Source organism: Diadema setosum, chromosome 20 (genome assembly GCF_964275005.1).
Source record: "Diadema setosum chromosome 20, eeDiaSeto1, whole genome shotgun sequence".
In the NCBI taxonomy this organism is placed as follows: domain Eukaryota; kingdom Metazoa; phylum Echinodermata; class Echinoidea; order Diadematoida; family Diadematidae; genus Diadema; species Diadema setosum.
The window spans coordinates 13830945-13850286 of NC_092704.1; the positions used below are offsets into that span (position 1 = coordinate 13830945).

At 35.9% G+C, this 19342-nt stretch overlaps 1 protein-coding gene across 1 annotated transcript in view; it reads left to right on the forward strand.

Annotated features, from left to right (window-relative positions):
* Positions 1-19342, forward strand: part of LOC140243759 (late secretory pathway protein AVL9 homolog) — a 56094-nt gene that overhangs the window by 15175 nt on the left and 21577 nt on the right. Inside the window, exons 2-4 of the mRNA XM_072323424.1 lie at positions 639-759; positions 3201-3286; positions 9185-9256. Of these exons, the coding sequence (XP_072179525.1) occupies positions 639-759; positions 3201-3286; positions 9185-9256 (279 nt within the window). The remainder of the gene's footprint in view (positions 1-638; positions 760-3200; positions 3287-9184; positions 9257-19342) is intronic.

The following is a 19342-nucleotide window of genomic DNA, read 5'->3' on the forward strand; positions in this document are numbered from 1 at the left end:
ATTTGATGTGATTAGGGGCACGCCATGGACAGGTAATTGATGTGTACAGGTCCTTTCCTGTTCCACCTCTTTCTGAACTTGTCCTGAAATTAGGCCACCATGTGGCACCCCTGGGGAGGAAGGGAGTCAAGATTATCAGATCCACTGCAGTCTCTAAGCTTATTTGACAAGAAGTAGATAAGTAATGGCCTAAGATCATATTCCATTTTGTTGTTGTTGTTGTTGTTGTTGTTTTTGTTTTTGTTTTGTGCTCTATCTGGTCACATCGTAGCTTTGTTTTGCGGCATTGAATTTCCACAAATTGGAGCCGATGGCCTTTTCTGTGTGTGGGATGTTTTTGTTTTTTGTTTTTTTTCTAATTGCCACTGACATTTAGTGCATCTAGTGTAGACAAAAACTTTCGTGTGCATTTTAATTTTGCTCTCACAAAATTCGCAAAATTACATCCCCTTCCCCCCCCCCCCAAAAAAAGTCTCAAGTTAAAATTTCTACAAGTCCATCAGGGTTTCCTTTGAATAGAAAGGAACAAAAGCAAAGAGTGATTTCATAATGTGCCTCGGAAAAGGTAAGTTGCTCAGCCCAAATAACAGTTGAAAGATGACAGATATTAAACATTTATTCTTCTGCTTCTTTCTCAGGTTGACTTTTCCTATCCTCCACTGGTTGCTGATGAAACAAGCGAGATAAGTGAGGTCCCATCAGAATGGAAGCACTTGCCGTTTCTTGCTCTACCGGACGGGGCCCACAACTACGAGGAAGGTATTTCTCAAAAATAGGAAATTGCATTACAGAATCAGACTCAAATTTCTAGAAGTATTTTTATACTTGGTTCTACAGAAAACCTACAGTAAAAGTGTCACAGTGTGGTTTATTTGTATGCAAAGTATTTTAGATTTTCTGCTGGAGATTAAAAGTTCCAATCACTGGATTTTGTCAGCTTTAAAAGCAAGAAAAGAAAGTAGAGGAATATTTGTACCTAAAAAAAAGAAGAAGGTTTTGTATCCAATATGACTAGAATTGTATTCATATTTAGTCTGTTTGTAGCGGCCTGTCAAATGATACCATACGGTTTTATGTATCATATGTGGCATATATTTGTACTTTAATGTTAATAAGTAAATACAATTTCTTAGTTGGAAAAAAGAACTACAAGGAAGGTTTGTCGTGAATGAACATTGCAGCTCACATAATTAATGATGGGAGTAGATAGAGTCTGTTCAGAAATCCAGGATTTGATATGTTGCAATATGGGAGGGAACTGATCTGCTATATTTCCTATAACAAGGTACACATTTGTGGATTGGCTCACTGATATTATACTGTGTTTTAAACAATGTCTCTTTAATAATGATGAAATATATGTGCAGGCCTATTAATGTCAGCTATTAAAGTCAATGCATAATTTGTTGGCTGAGAATGAGAAGGGCGTTAAAGGGATGGTACAGTATTGGTGGAGAGGAGAATTGGCCTTTTAACTTTTTGCGAGATACCAAGAAAACGCTTATGATATAGAACAGAGCATTCCATTTTAAGAGGAATTCAAAGTTTATTTGATGAAAATCGGGTTTGGAATGACTGAAACATCCATAAGCAAAGTAAAACAAAGTGATCATAATAAAGTGTGGGTCCCACACTTTATTATAATCGCTCTTTTTTGGATATCTCAGCCGTTTCAAAACCAATTTTCGTCAATAAACGTTGAATTCCTCATAGAATTACATGCTCTTTCATATTTCATAAGAGGTTTCTCATTATCTAACCCAAAAATGTTAGAAACATGAAATTAGGTCTCAACCTAAACTGTACACAGATCCCCTTAAGGTGCCTCGAACAGTATGGTTTTAGTGGCAACTTAACACCCTCGTCATCCTCGGCCGACGAATTTATAGAATTATGTACTGAAAAAAAAAAAATGCTTTCTTTTCAACATTTTGAATACAATAGTAATTCTATAACATCAAATTTCAAGGCTGAAAATATGACTGAGCATTTACCTGTGTCATACTTGGTACTGTATACGCTGAATATTTTGTGAGGTTTTTATTTATAACGAATTTTTCGAAATTAAAGACAGGCAAAAATTATGACTCTGATCCCAATGAATGTGATGCACATGTATACATTTCTCCATTCACTACAGTACTGTAAAAGTGGAAATTTTCGCGCATTTCGAGCAATCTGAAACTAGGGCGAAAATAAAAGTATGTGAATATTTATGCTTTCCATATGTGCCAGTAGTTGATGTCTTGATTCCGCGGAAATGAAAAACATGCGAAGCTCTTCTTACCCCGCTGAATGTGAAAAATTAGTCGCACGAAAATATCCACTTTTACAGTAGATACCTAACTCCATGATAGCGAAGGGTTACCACTAGCGAAATCTTTGGGTGTTCCCATTTGCAAAAATTTAGACTCGGTTTATGGTGTACACAGTATCTCATTAGACCTGGGAGGTCCCTGGTAAGACCTTTCATGAGGACATAATTGTTATTTTGTTAATTATTAGTACTACTGAAATTTGTGTCACTTTTAATACCTATTTTCATTCACCAACGTGCCATGAAAATCAAGCACAGCTATTACTGCTGTTTGAAGACATTTCTTGGCCATATGTAGTTTTAGGGCTTGGGCTCTCTTAATAGCTCTCTAGCGACTCGAAGAAATGGACGGGACAGCACACAAGTTGCTCTAATATTCTAATATTAATTGTTATGTCGGAGTACACATCTGAACAAATATTTGGAGAGGAATTCAAAAACATGCTTACCAGTAAAGACTTTACAGTGATACAACCAGGACACAAAAACTGCACGAAGTGTGTGTAGTTGATAGGTGGTGTTTATGATACTGGATATTTCTCTGGTAATAAATGTATGGTATTTCTCAGATCCAAGTATCAGCATTTGGAAACCTATCAGGCAAGACATGTGGAAGTAATAAAAAAAAAAGTTCATAAAACCTACCTGTATGGACATTTATTTACATGCCAATGAAAAGTTGATGCGTTGTCCTTGAGAAGGCATACATTTTGTAGGTCTTCACTAATTACTATTCAATATACTCCTGCAATCGAGAGTAATTTAGATGATCCATTGAATAGTTGTTTATACTAGAGGAGAACAAGTTAAAGTGCTTCAGAAAATTAATGTGATTGATTTGCATATCGTATCGTTTTTGTTTTGTATTGTTTTGTTTGTGCAGATACCATCTACTTCCACTTACCAGGAAGGGGTAAACATATGGGTACTGTGTATGGTGTTTCCTGCTACCGGCAAATCAAAACACAGGTTAGTATGTGCACCTTATCTCAGGGGTGGGTGGCAACTTTCAATGAATACAACACCTAAAAAGAATCCAATTGATCGATTGCCCATCATGTAACATTCAGTTAAAAGTTCCATCGCATGCTGTGGCTGTCAGCCGTGAAATTATGTTTGAGCAAACATGGATAGCGCATGTCTGACATCACCAATTTCCATTGACTTGCGTGTTAAACTCATCATTGACTCAAAGTTTTTGTTCCATTACACGGCTCTGATGTCACAATAAACAAACATTTGCCACACGCACTCAACAATTACAAGCGCGCTCAATACAAGCGTGTACTTTTGTCACTCATTTTTGTAAACAACTTCAGCAATCGATGGGTTTTGCGTGACTGTGCAGCCACTCATTCGTCTTTCATGGAAAGTGGTCAATGCCATTTCTGTGCTAATTCAAGAATCTGTGTGGATCCCCGTCTGTTAACATTCGAGGTGTTGCATGAAATAAATAGTGTATGGTCTTTACTCTTGCAATGGAACAAGATTTTGCACTTGATGAAAGATGAGGCACACTATTCAACTCGGCTATGCCTCGTTGAATAGAGCGCCTCTCATCTTTCACCTTGTGCGAAATCTTGTACCATTGCACTCCTGACCATTCACTATTTGTATATTAATACTTTAGCACGTTGCACAAAAAAAAAAAAAAACCCAACGAAACAAAAACAAAATTTGTATATTGAATATGATGTACATTGTATATGATATTATGCACGGAGATCACATCAAATCATCAAAAGTGCAAAGTCCTTTGTGATCGGGGGCCTAGGGCCGTCAAGACATAGAACCTGGAAGCTCAAAGGGTTTACAATAGATGCTCCCTGGTGTTGCCTTTGTCGCTTCTCCCCCCCCCCCCCTTTTTAAACAGTTGATCACGGATACAAAACAATTTTATATTTTCATATTTCTAGCATGATAGAAAACACTTCAAACGTTGCCTCTTTCAGAAAGCAGGTAGAATAATTCTGAACATGGGTCAGTAACAAGTCATGGAACATGTTAAATTTTGTGGACAGATTTCAACAAAATTTCATTTTTATGAGAAGTACACATGTTAAGGGCAGTATCATTCCCCTGCTTTCCAAAAGAGGTATAAAAAGGTCAAGTGCTCTTTAACTGTGCTAATGATATAGAAAGTGAAAATATTTTCTATATCTTCTATGTATTTTGTTCTTCATATGTGAGGCCACAAACTGTAGTGGTCTTCTCATCCAGCAGTGACTGTTAACATCAACGCTGAAAGGATTGCCCAAGTTTCCTCAAACTTTCACTGATGTGTTCTACTAGTATTGCTGCATGCACTCAATCCACATGTATATTTAGGTTTCATTTCCCATTAAAGATCTTCCTCCGTGAATCTTGAGTTCCTGTAACTTATGTCAGGGCATTACAATCAAACATTTGTCCACTCATCTTAATGGACATTTGGACAATGTGTTCTACAAATGTATTCATTCAACAGGCAAGAGCCCACTCATTTTACTTGTCAAAAAGTAAGTTTTAGTTGCCCTGGGTCCCGAGGTGTGAAAGGTAGGTTTATATCACTTTAATATGAATACTCTCTGTGGAGATGTGGTTTAATTAGCTCTATCTATAATGAGTGACAACCCACTCTTCATACTTTAATATGAGGATCGCCTTTCTTTTCTTTTTGTTTGTTTTTCCTTGGTTTGAGGCGGGATATCAAAAATGAGAGTAGGAAATGTAAGAAACCTTTTCACCTTTTGAAAATGTTGGATTGGAGTAAAAAGAAAAAAAAAATAGGAGGGAAATAATTAATCCTCCAAAGAGGAAATGGTTAATTAACTCATGTGATAGTGATCGACCGCAGGAGCTCTCAAATGCTCTAGCTGTGAGCTGTTATGTCTGAAGGAGGGTGGCGACAAGAAAGCTAATACTTTTCTACCGACATCATTCTGATCAGGGCTGCTCCAATTGCCCATAATAGCCTATTAGCACCTAATCCTGTCCCATCGGCTTAAATTAGTTTAAAGAACGAGTCCGAACTCCGTCTAGAATAGGGCTAAACATTTGAGACTACACGTATACCAATTTGTACTAGACTGATTTTGCATCCATCCTGCCTGTAAAGCAAATGCAATCACTTTGTTTTGGCAGCAGTTCTCAAATTTGCAGCATTTCTCAAAAGCCATATTCAAATATAGAATTATGTTGAAAAAAAATATTATGAATTGTGATTTTCTGCTTTGCTTTCATGCCAGGTGAGCAGAAAACTATATTCAGAAAGTGACAAGCACTGAAATTGCCGAGTGAATTCAGTACAATGAAAATTTGTGACTTACAGTGAAGACAAAGAAAATCTGCTAGATCTGTACATATGCTTTGCTGGAAATTGTTCTTTTTATGCAAAGTATAAGAAGCATGTGTAGCTAGAAAAACACTCTGAGAGTGCAGACCTCCGCCAAGCAGCTACTTTCCACCGATGATCTTGCTCTTCGATTGAGATCAGTGATTTTCATCTTTACGTATGCATGTTGAAAAATAGCCCGATATCCCAATATAGAAGCCTTTGTTACGTCATAAACCGTCAGCTGTATGTTGCACCTCGCTCTAGCAGACACTAGAGCATGCACTTTAGTGCGCGTATGAAAACCTGAAAAATGCGCAGCTTGAACTTGTGTCAAAACCTTTGAAGAGCTAGTTTTAGAATTTGATATTTCAATAAAGGATAGGAGAAAACATAATTCTTTAATGAGTGGTATTTATCTTTCATGGTTTGATTTTTTCTTGGATACCAATGAAAATATATTTTGATAAAATAGTCACAGAGCTTGTGAAAAAAAAGAAGAAAATTTCAAAACATGCTTATCCGGTAATAAGGAATGTACACTGTGACTCTTCATGTGGGAAAAGAACAGGTAAATGGAAAGACTTTCTCTCCATTAATGATGTAACAGTTCAGTGGGATACTATTCATATGAATAACTATTATAAATGTACTATTGAAATGCAACTTCGTTCATTTTATTTCAAGGTTTTTCATGATATCATTGGTTTAAATGCATTCTAATATTAAGATTAAAAAAAAAAATAGAACTCCCAGAGTGTATGTTTTGTAGTCAAGAACAGGAAACTGCTTTTCATTTATTTGTACAATGTCCTAAAACACTACCTTTATGGCAAAAATTATTTGATTTTATAGCGGAAAAGACCAAAAAGCTATACACCTTTTCGCTATTTGATATGATGTTTGGTGTAAATAATGAGATAGAATTTTGTACATGTATAATTTTTTTTATTTCTTTGTCTTAAGTTTTTGATATTTATATGTAGATTTCAAGGTTCAACTCTGAATTTTGATGCATTCATTGCTTTAGTAAAGTATAAACAGAAAACTGAATATGTTATAGTACAAAAGAAAGGTAAATTGCAATATCATTTGAGGAAGTGGTCCATGCTTGTGTAATGGTTGATCCTCTACTTTTATATATCTCAGAGACATCCATCTTGTTTCTGTTATTTCATTATGGCAGATAGTTTAAGGTGACTTGTTTTAACTGAACCAGTGTTATTGCTATAGACTGGTCATTTGTACATTGTTTATATTGTTTGTTTTTTTGGTTGAATTAAAAAAAAGTAAAAAAACAAAAAACAAAAAAAAAACTCCCAAGTTCATTGACCCTACCTACCAAAATATCAAAAATCCTTCATAAAATCCATAAAAATTTCTGGATCACTACCAAAATTTAATCTTCTGCTATTTGTGTCATTCTCAACCTCTCTTGCAAGTTTCATCCAAATCTGTGCTCAACTCTTTGAGTTATTTTTTGCACATGGACAAACAAACAAACGCAACAAACCAACGGTAACGAAAACATAACCTCCTCCCTTGGCGGAGGTAATGAGATATTATACAAAATTTACAGAAATGTTGACACAGAAACTTTTGCAATTGCTTCATTGCTAAATGAGTAGCTTAAAGGATGTAAAGTGTTCTCTTTAACCCACCCAGTCTCTCAGAGCTTTGCTGCAAAAATAACAATCGTGTTATGACGTCATGTTTTATATGAAGTGTCATAGAGGCTATAATGCTTTTTTGTTGTCTGTCTGTCTATCTGTCCGTGGATGATGTGCAATGTACACTTGTACCTTTAAAAACCATTTGAGGTGTCCACATGAAACTTGGCACATGTTAGCTTAATGCACTCAATGTCAAAGGCGATAAGGTCAAGGTCAAATCTTAAAATTTTAGTTTACATACTCCTATACCTATCTTTGCAATGCTAAAGGTATCTTCATAGAAAAACTTAGTCGATACATGTGTTAACAGATAAAGATTTTCTTGGGAAAGTTTAAGGTCATAGGGTCAAAGGTCATACAAGAATGCTTTACAATTTCACATTTTCCTCCATATCTCAGAAATGGCTTTTAAAGTCCTTTTAGTGAAACTTATTACATATATATATTTGTCCAATAATGATTTTCTTTGGAAGGTTTGTGTGATAATGATTCTCTGTGGAAGTTTTGGGTCATTGGGTCAAGATCAAGGTTCAACGGTCAATTGGATTGTTCACTATGACTTGGACTCTTGAGCAAGATGACAGATGTTCAAGGAAATCTCTGACTTTCTGTGTAACAACAATATTTTTTTTTTTTTTTACTAATTGCAATTTGCAAGGTAATGTGGTCACAAGTGATCCATTCACCTATTTTTAAAGAACTACCAAGGACAATATCAGGAAACTTTCCAGATTTTGTGTTAACGGAATATCTTGATTCATTGCGTTGCCTGGCATTTTGAATAGAAGGGAAGTGTGCACTGAATCTGAATGAATATAACTGGGAAGTCATCAAACATGAGAGGAAAAAAAAAACAGTGTCTGAGGGATTTTTAAACTGAAAGAAATGTGAAAGTTCCAACCATTTCTAGTTCCATTTATGGTCTGAGTCATATGAATTTGACACATGTCATTTCCACATCATTGCAAATCTCAGGCAAAATCAAAACAAAAGTGGAAATGCTTCAACATGTGATAGAGAAGTGTAAAATAAAATAAAGGAAACTCCTCTTATGGAAATTCTGGTACTGTTTCTGACAATTGGGTCATTTTGAGTGTAATCTGTAAAGTTATATTTAACAGCTTTCATAACAATTCATAAGTTCTACTGATTGTAGTCATCAAGATATAAATCTTATCAGTGATGAACACCTGGAGTGACTTATATGAGTAAAAATACTGATAAGATTTAATTTAAAGGTACTGTATATACTATTGGGAGCAGTGATTTTGTAAAAAAAAAAAAAAAGTTTGAGTTATCACATTGCATGCATAAATTGTATTTACAGCTACAGGTCAGTTGTATCACAAAACATCCTTCCATATATTTTTTTTTTCTAATAAAGCCTAAAATAAAGGGAGATATCACTATTTTCTCAATAAACCATGACTGTAGATGGTTTATTCTAGAAACGATTTTATTATAACTATTGTTCACATTTTGTTTATTGAACAATAACACTGATTATACTGAAAATTATAATTGCTGAATTGGTTGTTTGTATTCCTAACTCACATTTTACTAAAAAATGAAATTGATGAATTGATAAATTTGTTGTTTGTATTCCAAACTCACATTTTAGAGCTATTTTGAAGCACAAAAGCTGGGTTTTTGTTTCATCTGTAAATGGCAAATAATGCCTTTAAGAATCAACTCTACATTTACCATTTAGGAGGCTTTTACAAACACTGATAATTGTAACCAAAACAAATAATTACATATATGGATAACAGAGGACTGAAATTAAAGATTTTTTTTTCTTTCCCTTTAATATGAAATTTGACAATGTATAGTGAAACTCTAACACTACTGAATTATGGATATTTTTTTTTGTCCCTACAGGATCTTCTGTCTAAGACTGCCGATGTTACACGTGGAACTGTGCAGAAAAGTGTATGTGTCCTGAGCAAATTGGTAAGAAATACAAACACTTGGATATTCTGTCTCTGAAGAGAGAAAGCAGTCTGATTCAGTGCCACATATATAGCAATGTGTCTGGTGAAGAAGAAGGAACCCTTTAGGTGCGGTCAGACTGGCAAAAGATCGAGAAGATTAAGTTGGCGATCTTTAAGATCTTGAAGTTTTACCAGTGTGACAGCGGACTTTTCGCAAAACTTCTCACGAAACTTCCCACTCCAACTAGGGATATTTCCCTCACCCCCCCCCCCCCCCCCGACAAACTTCTCAATCTGTTTGCGGGCGGTGTCTCCAAAGCGCAAGGCCATTGTCATGTACAGATGTGCATTGTTACGTCACAATCACTAGCCACAGGACGGCACGCATTAATGACCCAAACTTCTCAATCGAGAAATTTGGCTGGCAGTGTGACCGTACGACAAAAGGTCGTGAAGACTTTGTGATTTTAAACTTCTTGATCTTTTGCCGATCTGACCACGCCTTTTGACAGTTTAGTTTTCTCAGGACATATGTTTTGTTTAGAGAGCTTGAAGAAGAGAGGAAATGTAATGGATCTAATAACTTGATATAATTTGCATTTGCAACTTTTATTAAAGCCATGGTGCAGATTTGACATGAATATATTTTTACATCCTTAAAAAAAAAAGTATATACCCTTCTGACTCATGACACTTCATTCATGGTGATCATGTAAAACTGAAAACATTACCCACCTGCTAAAAACCATGAATATGTGGTGAACAAGTGTTTGCATGCGCACAAACTGATATTTTAATAGAAATTTGATCCTTCAAAGTTTGTTGACAAATGGCGTTTGCATGTTAAAATCCTCATTTCCTTTCATGTCATGTCTCTGTTTTTGCTTTTTGGTGAGTTTCCAAACCATACTTAATAGACCAGAATGTGAGATCTTTGATTGCCCTTCAGTGCCCAAACTTGGCAGCAATACTTGTGTAATCATTGGTCAATTTCATTTTATTGTTCAGAGATGCAATGTTTTTGTAATCTTTGCCTAGCTAAATTTATAAACAAAAAATGTTATGACTGGAAGCATGCATGCCAAAGTTAGAAAATATGTTTGCACTGTCATATTTGTGAAATTTCAGTATTGTGAAGCCCCTTCCTTCCTGTTTCAAGTATTTGGAAAAATCCAGACTATCCTATCTATTTTTGATTCAGTACACATCATGTATTGTATAGACTGCATAAAAAGGAGGATATGAGTTCAATTGTTTCAGAAGTGTGATGTCATAATGCCTATGCCTTCATCTTATACTCTGTTTTGAGTAAAGTCCACTAGGGATTACTTCCCTTTCAATTTATCATAAGATTTTTTAAAGGGATTGTATAGTTTTGGTTGAGACGTAATTTCTGGTTTCTAACAATTTTTGGTGAGTTAATGAGAAACCACGTATGAAATATGAAAGAGCATTTCCATGAGGAATTCAGCGTCTATTTGATGAAAATTGGTTCTGAAATGGCTGAGATATCCAAAACAGAGTGATTCTAATAAAGTGTAGGACCCACATTTTATTACAATTGCTTTGTTTTACTTTGTTTTTGGCTGTTTCAGTCATTCCAAGCCTGATTTTCATCAAATAAACTTTGAATTCCTCTTAAAATGGTATGCTCTGTACTATTTCATAAGTGTTTTCTTCGTATCTCGCAAAAAGTTAAAAGCCTAAATCTCATCTCTACCGATGCTGTACCATCCCTTTGATATATTCAGAGATTTTGCCCAGCAATTGTGCATTTAGAGACACACAGAAATGTTTCAGTGGGACTGCATCTGGAGCATGTCTTCTGTGTTCTTTTTTTTTTTTTTTTTTTTTTTTTTGAACTTACCCTTTTCCCCTTAAGTTGCTGGTCTATAAATTATATTTGTCCACTTGCAGTTTCTATAACAATTCAAATTTGATTTGAAAATCACTTATTCACACACTACAGGATGGATAGGTTTCTCACAAAGGGCGAATATAATTTTGAAAACTAGACTCGGAATTTGTCAAGACTGACAAATTAGGTGATCCGATTTTTTTTTTTAATCAATGATTCGAGTCCTGATCGCAATAGGCATGACCATATAGATTTTATCTGTGTTTAGAGACATTGGCCGTGTGATATTTGGATTCTCATTTAGAAGAGAGAGTGAGGTCTACCATCTTTGGTACCAAATTCGGTATAAACCAGGGAGGTACCTCCCTGGTATAAACTATAACGAAGATACAGAATGAAGTACATTTGACCATTGACCCAACTTTGCACAGCCAAGATGGCATCTGAGCAAAAAGTGGTTATTTTGTGAAATGATCCTTGTAACATGGTCTTTACGTGTGCAAAATATGGGAAAGATAGGACATGTATTCACCAAGATACAGGTTGAAACATTTATGACCTTTGACCCTAATTTACATACCCAAGATGGTGTCTGATCAAGTAGTTGTTATTTTATGAAATAATGTACGTGACATGAACTAAACATGTGCAAAATATGGGCGTGATAGGGGCTGTTTTTCTTGAGTTATTGCAAAGAAAGTTGTAGAAAGAAAGAAATATCTCAATACATCGAAGATAAGTTTGATTTCAACCAAGTTTCTTGACGTGATCTCGGCGTCGTATGAAAAAATGGAGGGTATAGTTGTCACATGGGTTAAACCAGAGTCGGATATAATCACACATGCCACTTACTGATCTAGTATCTCAACCAATCTGTAGTGTTTATTCGAACACAACAACCCTCAGGACTTCACAACTTCAAAATATCGTTAACGTATATCTCATCAACTGAGTTGCACATTCGTGTACACGAATTTTGATACTCAAATCCATACACAAGTACCTTATGGGATATCTCAGGTTCCTGATATGAACCTGCCGTGATATCTTTACATCAATAACCACTCCGTCGCCCTTACTACTGTTACAACTGTTGCAGTACGTTGTTACACCACTTCTGCAACTCACCTTTCACTTAGGGCGAGTATGGGACCTAGCTAACTAACATGGGCTAGTATACTCATGTTTTACACGATTCGATAACACTTGTAACACTTCCTCAAAAAAGAAGGGGGGGTAGAAATTATAATTGTAACTATACACACGGCCGGTAATCGTTACTCCATTAACATATACCACCCCCACTTATATGGTCCTAGTGGTACACATGAAGCGACTACATATCCTCCTACTGATATATCATTAAGTGTTTAACTTCTAAGTTATCTATGTTATCGAACAACAAAAATATATATATATATTCACTCAACCTTCTCCAAATGCTACGAAAAGAGCATCACAATGGAGCATCAAATGCTCGAGCTCACTATACACGGTTCCTCAAACAAACTTCCAGGTACATCACTCACAATTCGCCATAGGAAGGCGTGCACGTGAAAGGGACATAAACTCAACAAGCTCTTGCTGAGCTAATAATCATTCGGGCTTCTTATCCCTTTATCTTGTCAGTCATGCACGCACACACAAAAAAAAAAGAACACCTCACGGTCGCACCATATATGATGAAAAAAAAAATACATTATTGACGTGTATCTTAGGCACTAATGAACATCTCACTCCTCTCCAAATTGCAACGTGATGAGCCAGCTCAAATATAATCGGGCGTATAACATCGCCAGTTAACTTGTTTGGCCACTGTTCCTAGTACCGTACATGAAATATCCAGTGTTCAATTGTCAGTGTACATCACCAATGTTGCTGGACGCGAAAAAGCATACAGAAGTGTCGACAGGCGGATTGAAGAGCGTAATTTTGCCAACGTTCAGCACATCCAGTGAACTGGTTTTCCACTGGCCGGTATCGTAGTTGACAGCAACCTTCACCGCATCTGGAATGGCATTGCCGACTTTGGGGCGAAGTCCCGAAACCCAGTTGCCATCTAAATTATCAAAGCAGTGTCACGAAACCTTACATACTACGGGCATCTGACTTTTTTGTACATAAATCTTGATGCTTAAATACTCAATTTCGTATAATAGCACGATGTAACATGTACTCTAAACAGTACACATCAATGTATCAGTCTTATTCATACCTAACTTCACTAATATCATGTTGTTATAACGCTGTTTTCACCATCACGTTAGTGATATTCAATATCACACGGCATACATGACAAATAATGCGTTTCATGTCACATCATTATTGTTCCTGTATAAAAAAACAAAGAAATACACAAATAACCGAGAGTACTTACTGCTGATTGTATGGAGAGTATTCTTCTCCGTAGAGAGGAAAAAGAACCCTGGCTTCAAGTGGTCCAGACTGGCTTAAAAGGATTAATAACTGGCGAGGTTCTGCTACGACTCCTCCTTCGACCACATCCCTGCTCAGTCTGTCACACACTTAAAATATTCTTACCCTGTCATGTACAAAACTACACAATGTACTACATAGAAACCCTGGACGGCTCGCCCGCGGAATCTGGCACCTGTGGAAATTCCACCCTTTTGTCGCATCGCTTTTGTCTCATCGCATTCCCCACACAGCTTTCTGCAGTGGGTTAAAAAAACCACACTCGTCATTTTGTTACAACACAAATCGCGCTTCATCACATTTCAACGCACTTATACTACACCAGCAATGGCAACTGTTCCTACTCTATTCACTGGTATATATTCTAATAAAATAGAAACAAAAAAACCAAATACATTTCTCCTGTGACAATAGTCACGATAGCCCAAAGTCTGAGCTACAACATATTAAAATCTGGGAGAAATTCACAGAAGAGTAAGTGAGCTAGTGTTCGATAAAGACCGTCATGTCAATTTTCATTTCCAGAAAAATTCCCTCCCATAGAGATAACACGTAAACTGGTTAAATTTGACAAGGTTACATTATATCTAATTTCACGAGGTGAAGACATCATCCGATTAAAACTTTGATTGAACAAAACTTAAAGAGTATTACATTGGCTACAACATACTAAAATCTGGAAGAAATTCACCAAAGGGTAATTGAGTTAGTCGTCGATAAAGACAATCATGTCAATTTTCACATCTAGAAAAATTCCCTCCCATAGAGATAACACGTGATAATGAAGATAAAGAAAGAAGTACATATGACCTTTGACCCTACTTTGCACAGACAAGATGGCGTCTGAGCAAAAAGTGGTTATTTTGTGAAATGATTCTTGTAACATGTTCTTTACGTATGCAAAATATGGGAAAGATAAGACATGTATTCACCAAGATACAGGATGAAACATTTTTGACCTTTGACCCTAATTTACATACCCAAGAAGGTGTCCGATCAAGTAGTTGTTATTTTATGAAATAATGTACGTGACATAAACTAAACATGTGCAAAATATTGGGCTGATAGAGCTTGTTTTTCTTGAGTTATTGCAAAGAAAGTTGCAGAAAGAAAGGAATATGAAAATACATGGAAGATAAGCTTTAATTTCAACCAAGTTTTTGGGCATGATGCCGACTCCGTATGAAAAAACGAAGGGCACACTTACGATAGCCCAAAGTCTCAGCTACAACATACTAAAATATGGGAGAAATTCACCGAAGCATAAGTGAGCTAGTGCTCGATAAAGATAGTCATGTCAGTTTTCATTTCCAGAAAAACTGCACTCCCATAGAGATAACACGTAAACTGGTCAAATTTAACAATGTTACTTTTAATCCATTTTTACGAGATGATGCCGTCATCCAATCAAACTGTTGTTATTATATTACCGAAAGAGCATTTAATAAGCTACAACATACTGAAATCTAGGTGAAAATTGGCAAAGGATTAGTGAGATACGCTCGAATGAACTTAAAATTTGATGACGTCATTTTGAAAATTTACTTTTTTTACTTTATTAAGAAATTTGATATCTTTTAATCATTTTTTCAGCATCGTCAACCCATGAAATGACATGTACAACTCATCAGCTTTCAGAATATGTAAAGAAAATGGGGGGTCACCGTCCATCCTGACGAGTAAAATCGGATTTGAAATTGGCGGTTTTTTGGCATTGTTGGACTGTATATCGCCATTGACGCGCGCGCGGAATTTCAACTTTGACGGGTCTGTATGACGTCATATTGAGTCGGATTGACTTGAAACTTGGTAGAAATATTCCTTGACATTTCAGGCATCCGATAAGTGTGAAAAAACGGGAAATTTCTATTGCATATGAGCTGTGCGTGCGTATATATGCGCGCGCGTACGCGTCCGTCCAATTTTTTCAATTTTTCAAAAAATGCTCCAAATGGTCTGAAACGTGTGCAAAAAAATTTTGAGCTCGATTTGAGCATACAAATATTTCTACGCGCGCGTACGCGCACGTTTTAAGAGAAAATATGAATTTTGAGAATATGAGTAGAATCCGCATAACTTGAAATATATGTGACGTAAATTTCATTGAAAAACTCCATTCCATTAATGAGATATGAATGAAAATGTGTTTTCATATAATGACGTCATAGTGACGTCACGGTCGACTGATCACTATGATTTTATTTGACCCGTCGTCTTTGGGACATGATACATATATGGTATAATTTTGACATTGATAGGAAGAACACTTTCTGAGCTAATCGATACACAAATTTTGTCCAGAAATAAAGAAAGAAGAAGAAGAAGACCCAACTAGACTTGGAATTTGTCAAGACTGACAAATTAGGTGATCCGATTTTTTTTAATCAATGATTCGAGTCCTGATCGCAATAGGCATGACCATATAAGTTTCATCTGTGTTTAGAGACATTGGACGTGTGATATTTGGATTCTCATTTAGAAAAGAGAGTCAGGTGTGCTATCTTTGTTACCAAATTCGGTATACACTATAACGAGGATACAGAATGAAGTATATTTGACCATTGACCCAACTTTGCACAGCCAAGATGGCATCTGAGCAAAAAGTGGTTATTTTGTGAAATGATTCTTGTAACATGGCCTTTGCGTGTGCAAAATATAGGAAAGATAGGACATGTATTCACCAAGATACAGGTTAAAACATTTATGACCTTTGACCCTAATTTACATACCCAAGATGGTGTCTGATCAAGTAGTTGTTATTTTATGAAATAATGTACGTGACATAAACTAAACATGTGCAAAATATGGGGATGATAGGGGCTGTTTTTCTTGAGTTATTGCAAAGAAAGTTGCAGAGAGAAAGAAATATCTCAATACATCGAAGATAAGTTTGATGTCAACCAGGTTTTTTGACGTGATCTCGGCGTCGTATGAAAAAAAATGGAGAATCACTGATGATAGCCCAAAGTCTCAGCTACAACATATTAAAATCTGGGAGAAATTTACAGAAGAGTAAGTGAGGTAGTGCTCGATAAAGACCGTCTTGTCAATTTTCATTTCCAGAAAAATTCCCTCCCATAGAGATAACACGTAAACTGGTTAAATTTGACAAGGTTACATTATATCCATTTTCACGTGGTGAAGACATCATCCGATTAAAACTTTGACGAACAAAACTTAAAGAGTATTACATTGGCTACAACATACTAAAATCTGGAAGAAATTCACCGAAGGGTAATTGAGCTAGTCGTCCATAAAGACAATCATGTCAATTTTCACATCTAGAAAAATTCCCTCCCATAGAGATAACACGTCATAATGAAGATAAAGAAAGAAGTACATATGACCTTTGACCCTACTTTGCACAGACAAGATGGCGTCTGAGCAAAAAGTGGTTATTTTGTGAAATGATTCTTGTAACATGGTCTTTACGTATGCAAAATATGGGAAAGATAAGACATGTATTCACCAAGATACAGGATGAAACATTTTTGACCTTTGACCCTAATTTACAAACCCAAGAAGGTGCCCGATCAAGTAGTTGTTATTTTATGAAATAATGTACGTGACATAAACTAAACATGTGCAAAATATTGGGCTGATAGAGCTTGTTTTTCTTGAGTTATTGCAAAGAAAGTTGCAGAAAGAAAGGAATATGAAAATACATGGAAGATAAGCTTTAATTTCAACCAAGTTTTTGGGCATGATGCCGACTCCGTATGAAAAAACGAAGGGCACATTTGCGATAGCCCAAAGTCTCAGCTACAACATACTAAAATATGGGAGAAATTCACCGAAGCATAAGTGAGCTAGTGCTCGATAAAGATAGTCATGTCAGTTTTCATTTCCAGAAAAACTGCACTCCCATAGAGATAACACGTAAACTGGTCAAATTTAACAATGTTACTTTTAATCCCTTTTTACGAGGTGATGCCGTCATCCAATCAAATTGTTGTTATTATATATCTGAAAGACCATTTAATAAGCTACAACATATTAAAATTTGGACGAAAATCAACGAAAGAATAAGTGAGACATGCTTGAATGAACTTGAAATTTGATGACGTCATTTTGAAAATTTACTTTTTTAACTTTATTAAGAAATTTGATATATTTTAATCATTTTTCCAGCATTGCCAACCCATGAAATGACATGTACAACTCATCAGCTTTCAGAATATGTAAAGAAAATGGGGGGTCACCGTCCATCCTGACGAGTAAAATCGGATTTAAAATCGGCAGTTTTTTGGCATTGTTGCACTGTATATCGCCATTGACGCGCGCGCGGAATTTCAACTTTGACGGACCCGTATGACGTCATTTTGAGTGGGATTGACTTGAAACTTGGTAGAAATATTCCTTGACATTTCAGACATCCGATCAAAGTGAAAAAACGGGGAATTTCTATTGCGTATGAGCTGTACGTGCGTATATGTGCGCGCGCGTACGCGTCCGTCCAATTTTTTCAATTTTTCAAAAAATGCTCTAAATGGTCTGAAACGTGTGCAAAAAAAATTTGAGCTCGATTTGAGAATACAAATATTTTAACGCGCGCGTACGCGCACGTTTTAAGAGAAAACATGACTTTTGAGAATATGAGTAAAATGCGCATAACTTGAAATGTATGTGACGTAAATTTCATTGAAAAATTTCATTCCATTAATGAGATATGAATGAAAATGTGTTTTCATATAATGACGTCATAGTGACGTCACGGTCGACTGATCACAGTGATACATAAAATTTGTCGTCTTTGGGACATGATACATATATGGTATGAGTTTGAAATTGATACTCTGAGAACTTTTTGAGTAAGTAGATACACAACTTTTGTCCAGAAATAAGAAGAAGAACCAACAAAGAATCCGTACAAATACAGAAGGTGATCCGAGAGGATACTCGGATCACCTAATAAATAAATCAAATTATTCAGCGAAGATGTTTTGACATATGCATAATGCCAAAGAGGATAGAATACAACTACATTGATACAATACAATAATGTGTGAGGATTGCCAACGCAGATGAACAAGATATACAATGTATTAGTGGTAGAAGGCAATATGTACACTCGCACTCTCAAAATGTAATACTTGACATTGGGAGGTGCCAGTACAACTTTAGATGAAGCAGTTATGTAAGAGTCCCAAGTAATATCTAGTTTATATTGGTCAATATAATTAGTTGTATTCAAAGAAAGTGAATCAAAAAAACATTACACACACACACACACACACACATGTACATTATTGTATATCATACCAGGAGTATACATTGTACATGAACACAAATATGCATCAAACACATAGACCTGGTGTGGGAAGTTTCTGTGCAGTGCACTTTTATAGCATGTATACAATATACAATGTACACCATATGCATTGTGCATGTTGCTCTCGTAGCATATAAACTCTTGAACCTTGAGTCTGGAGGGTTCCCTCAATAGGATAGCGAGAGTAAAGAGCAATGAAAGTTGTTAGCACTCGCAAGTCTTTTCGCTCTCACACAGTGGTGCTTGTGTATCAACCTTTTGGCTCAGAAATTGTGAAGAGAGTTCTATTAATTATAGTTTTTGATACATGTAGGTCATAACCTCCTAAGGAAGATACACACCTATTTGGAAAGTTCTCAACTGTACTTGTAATATCTTTAACCGTCATCGTTATTTTTAGAACTATGTAAAGTGATTGATATCTTCTGTTTTTTAAGAGCAGTTAGTACAGACAAAAAAAAAAAAAGATTAGTCATCGTGAATCCAGTAGGAATACATAGTGGTGTTGTTTTGTTTTTTTTTAATGACTTGTACGCAGT